The 5,427-nt window shown below is 43.0% G+C and overlaps 1 protein-coding gene across 1 annotated transcript; it reads left to right on the top strand.

Annotated features, from left to right (window-relative positions):
• The first annotated feature begins 4,004 nt into the window (after window positions 1-4,004).
• Window positions 4,005-5,427, top strand: LOC131110172 (5-hydroxytryptamine receptor 1A-beta-like). The gene has a single exon (XM_058062979.1). The coding sequence runs from the start codon at window positions 4,014-4,016 to the stop codon at window positions 5,262-5,264; it is 1,251 nt and encodes a 416-aa protein (XP_057918962.1). The 5' UTR covers window positions 4,005-4,013; the 3' UTR covers window positions 5,265-5,427.

Here is a 5,427-nt window from a genome sequence, read left to right as displayed (position 1 = left end):
AGCTCCCTCTGCATCCCCCAGCCGAGAGGAGAGTCACCTTCAGCCGCTCCTGAAGGCCGAGGGGGAGGGGAAGGGGGCGGGAGAGGCTCCGACGTCTTCCGCTGCACGCTCACGTGTGAGGAAGGGAAACAAGTCGTCACCTTCCCGCCTGACTGTTAACCCTTTGGATGCCGGACCGTTTGAGTATCTGAATAATTAAGTATTTAGTGTCATTTTACCGCTTCTCCTCCTTTCCAGTCCATCAATTACACTTATGGGAATAATGATTTGATTCCCCTGTTAAAATTATAAGGCTTATGCTAACTCTGGACCATAACTGTCAGTCCCGTTAAATCAGGCTAGACCAGGGGTCTCAAACACGCGGCCAGACACTAGTTTGAGGCCCCCGCCTTGATATAAAAGTTTAATGTTAGTGCGGCCCGCACAAGTTTGATATGGATGCTGTATGGTATCATGTACCCAGAAAAAATTATTACGTTTTTAATTAATGTTCGTGGCACGGCGGTCTAGTGATTAGAGAGCAGACCTCACAGCTAGGAGACCTCGGCCATCTCTGTGTGGAGTTTGCATGTTCTCCCCGTGCATGCGTGGGTTTTCTCCGGGTACTCCGGTTTCCTCCCACATTCCAAAAACATGCTAGGTTAATTGGCGACTCCAAATTGTCCATAGGTATGAATGTGAGTGTGAATGGTTGTTTGTCTATATGTGCCCTGTGATTGGCTGGCGACCAGTCCAGGGTGTACCCCGCCTCTTGCCCCAAGACAGCTGGGATAGGCTCCAGCACCCCCGCGACCCTCGTGAGGAAAAAACGGTAGAAAATGAATGAATGAATGAATGATTAATGTTCATGTTAAAGGTTAAATAACTGTTAATAATTATCCTCTGTATCCGTGTGGAAGTGGTAAGTTTTTGGCTATTTAAGTTTAAAGGAAATAACTTGAAGGCTACCGTTTAGGTCGCTAGCTCTCTAGTTTGCGAGTTAGCATGTGTCTCAAGACCCTGCAGTTGCGCAATATGTTGTAAATAAAAAGAGTATAAATGTGACTATAGTCGTGTTTTGTCATGTCTACAGGGCTCTAATAATGCTTTGTTCATTTTAATCTGAAAAAAATAATTTGTCTACCCACCAACTATATGTGGTTTCTTAAGTTTTTATTATTTGCCGTTTTATTATTATTATTATTATTATTATATTTATTACTGATTGATTGATTTTCTTTATTCTTGATTTGTTTATTTATTTTTCATCTTATTTTGCGTAGAAAAATAAAAATTAAGATATCTGAGAACAGTGGAATGTTTTATCAGAGCTTTTCTTGTAGAAAATCGAGTTGATTCATATTTCTGTTTTTAATAAATACCTTTTTTGGGTTTTTTTTGGAAAACCTGATGTGGCCCAGTCTCGGAACCAAAGCACTGAAAAAGTTTGTATATTTTTCTGTTTTTAATAAATGCGTTTTTTGGGGGGGGGTTTTGAAAACCTGATGCGGCCCAGTCTCGCCCAGACCCTAGCTCCAGTGGCCCCCAAGTAAATTGAGTTTGAGACCCCTGGTCTAGACAGTCTTCTTCACATTAACACAATGAGATAACAGTTCCTCAAAAGGCAACACATGGTTTCAGGGTCTTAAACACATAAGCCAAAAGCCAAAACCTTGAAACCCAGGATCCAGTCGACTAAGTGGTTGTAGACCAAAGGCTTGTCTTTTATCCAAGAACCAACTACGTGTGTCTGTGAAATCAAAGGGCGACAGATTGCTAACTACCGTAAACCTTCTATGTCCTGGAAGCAAACAATATATGCTAGCAATGGGGCACCCAGAGTATTGTAATGACCCTTTAGTGTGTTATGTGTTATGTCTTGTATTTACGCAGGTGTTGCCAAGGAGAGATAAGTTCCGGGGTTGGGAAGGAAAAGGGGTGACGGACAGGAAGTGAGGGGAGAAACCACATGTTTGAGAGTTGTAGGCTAGATTACAGTAGCCCTTGTTAAGAATCGTTGTTCTTTGGACCTTAATGCATGACACTATGTAGGGAGGGGAAAGAGGAAGGATGACAAATACAATTAAATAAATTCATAAATAAACAAAAATAAAAGAATAAAGGAAATAGAAGTGGAAAACACTGTAGTTGGGATAGCAGTGACAAAAGGGAAGTAGTAAGACTCAAATGTGATTATATAATTTGAGGTATTTTAAAGAATATTTTTGTTTTTTCTCTCACATTTATTTTTTAATCTCACTGAAACAATACCATAACATTGATGTTTTTATATCCATGTTAGCTTGTGATGGTGTGGTGAAGGTATAGTTCAAGTGGTTTCATTCTCTTTTCTTTTGTACTGGACTATGTACGCTACAATGACTAGTAATGAACTGGTTGCTCTTGGCACGTAGTTGGGGGCCTCAAGCTGAGTGAGGGTGGTTGGATGTGGGGTTTTCATTCTGGTAGACAAGGAATAATATATGTTTTGTTGGGATGAGTTTGGAATTTGGGTGTTTGGGGGGGTGGGACTAGATAAGTCTTGACTTCTTCCCATTCCCTTTCGAACATGTGTACATTTATATATACATACGTAGGTATTTTTATTTGTGTTGATTTATGTTTGGTTTGTTGTGCTTTAGATGATGTTCGAAATAAATAAATAAATAAATAAATAAATAAATACATAAATAAATAAATAAATAAATAAATAAATAAATAAATAAATAAATAAATAAATAAATAAATAAATAAATAAATAAATAAATAAGGCGGCACGGTGGTCTAGTGGTTAGCGTGCAGACCTCACAGCTAGGAGACCAGGGTTCAATTCCACCCTCGGTCATCTCTGTGTGGAGTTTGCATGTTCTCCCCGTGCATGCGTGAGTTTTCTCCGGGTACTCCGGTTTCCTCCCACATTCCAAAAACATGCTAGGTTAATTAGCGACTCCAAATTGTCCATAGGTATGAATGTGAGTGTGAATGGTTGTTTGTCTATATGTGCCCTGCGATTGGCTGGCCACCAGTCCTCTTGCCCGAAGACAGCTGGGATAGGCTCCAGCACCCCCGCAACCCTCGTGAGGAAAAAGCGGTAGAAAATGAATGAATGAATGAATAATATAAATAAATAAATAAATAAATACCGGCTGTTATTCCGCCTGTCTGGTGTGGTGTTTTTGCTGTATTACAGTATTTTTAGTAAATTTAGTAGGCTTTAGTTATCTGTTTGAGACACTATAATAGGGCTGCTAACCTTGAGAAAGTGCGATGATTATAGCATCCCACCATGACCCCCGGGGGGGGTGGGGGGCTGTACCCATTAGACACTCTTAATCAAAAAATTTTTTGAAGAAATTGCAAGAATTAACATTCTGCACCTTATTTTACAGTTCCTATGGCGATGAACCACCACCAGGGGGCTCTAGTGCGGTGCTGATAATACAAGATATGTTTTATAACTACCATTAAGTTCACTTAACTCTTAACTAAACTTAACTAAATGTGCAACATTTGAAAGCATCAGTTGTTGGACCTGGACAATCACACACTGATTAATGTAATAATTACAATTACATAAAAGTAACAACTAATATTGACTCTCATTTAAGGCATTTGGCCCTCCTGTGTAGGAGAACAAAGTTGAATATATACTATAAATAAAACAATATCAACAACAAAAGAACGCACATATTTTGGAAAATTAGCATCTCACCCTGCTTGTATCGACCCGATATTAATGCACCCTTGGTATCCATGATTGATATTACCCCGAATAAATGAACAAAAAAAACACTTAACACTGGTATAAATGTATAAAATAGTTACAAATTGTATGCGTAAATGCAATATTCCCAAAAGTCCGGATTGCTTGAGACCCATGCACCCCCTTGACATCCTCACACACGCAAGTGACGCACTGGTATAAAAACGCACCGCCACTCTGCATTGCGAGCTTCAAACAGTGGACTTGCCCGCTATGCGCTCTCCAAGGTGGGACAGTGCGCTCTGGGCCAACTAAACTGCGCCAACCCGGCATGGAGGACGCAAACAACACGCCGGCATTGTTCCACGTTGACTCCCCTCTCAACAAAACCTCAACAAGTGAAGAAGACGACGTGGAGCTGAGTTACCAAGTCATCACGTCCTTCCTTTTAAGCGCGCTTATCCTGTGCGCAATCTTTGGGAACGCGTGCGTGGTGGCGGCCATCGCGCTGGAGCGCTCCCTGCAGAATGTGGCCAACTATTTGATCGGTTCTCTGGCCGTTACCGATTTGATGGTATCGGTTCTGGTTCTGCCCATGGCGGCGCTGTACCAGGTGTTAAACAGGTGGACTCTGGGTCAAATTCCGTGCGACATCTTCATCTCTTTGGATGTGTTATGCTGTACTTCGTCTATCCTGCACCTGTGCGTCATCGCTCTAGACCGCTACTGGGCCATAACCGAGCCGATAGACTACATGAAGAAGAGGACACCTCGGAGAGCAGCGGTTCTGATTAGCGTCACCTGGTTGGTCGGGTTCTCCATCTCGGTGCCGCCTATGTTGATAATGCGCTCCCAACCGAACAGCGTGGATGAAGACAGGAAGAACCCAAAAGAGTGTAAGATCAGGCAAGACCTATGGTACACAATTTACTCCACGTTCGGTGCTTTTTACATCCCGCTTATGCTCATGTTGGTTCTATACGGGCGGATATTTAAAGCGGCACGGTTCCGCATCAGAAGAACCGTGCGTAAAAGTGAACCAAAGAAAGCGACGCACTCCGGCTTGGCTTCATCCCCAGCGCTCTTCCATAAAAAGACTCCCAGAGAGGCGCAGACTAAAAACTGGAAACGGAGCGTCGAGCCCCGGCCAATGCCTTGCGTAAACGGCGCAGTCAAACACGCCGAGGATGGAGAATCCCTGGAGATCATCGAAGTCCACAGCAGCCTCAAAGGAAACCTTCTTCTCCCCGGCACGCCGAGTACGGTGCCGCTGTTCGAGAGCAGGCATGAGAAGGCCACCGAGGCCAAGAGGAAGATCGCTCTGGCTCGGGAGCGCAAAACTGTCAAGACGCTCGGCATCATTATCGGCACATTCATCCTCTGCTGGCTGCCTTTCTTCATCGTCGCACTGGTCATGCCCTTCTGCCAGGAGCGGTGCTACATGCCCCGCTGGCTCATGGACGTGATCAACTGGCTGGGATACTCCAACTCGCTGCTTAATCCCATCATTTACGCATACTTCAACAAAGACTTTCAGGGGGCTTTTAAGAAAATAATCAAGTGCCATTTCTGCAGACCCTAGTTCACTTTTCATGGCTGGCTTGTGGAGAGCAGCAGTTCTGAACTAGTACGGAAATTGTTCTAAAAAAATCAAAATAAAAAAAGACGTCCATTGATTACCATGCAAATATTAACCATTGCCAGATGCATTTGTGCATAGATAAAGCTGTGAACCTATCTTGTTC

This window comes from Doryrhamphus excisus, chromosome 2 (genome assembly GCF_030265055.1).
Source record: "Doryrhamphus excisus isolate RoL2022-K1 chromosome 2, RoL_Dexc_1.0, whole genome shotgun sequence".
Lineage (NCBI taxonomy): Eukaryota > Metazoa > Chordata > Actinopteri > Syngnathiformes > Syngnathidae > Doryrhamphus > Doryrhamphus excisus.
The sequence above is the reverse complement of the archived record's forward strand: the minus strand, read 5'-3'. Positions and strand labels throughout refer to the sequence as shown.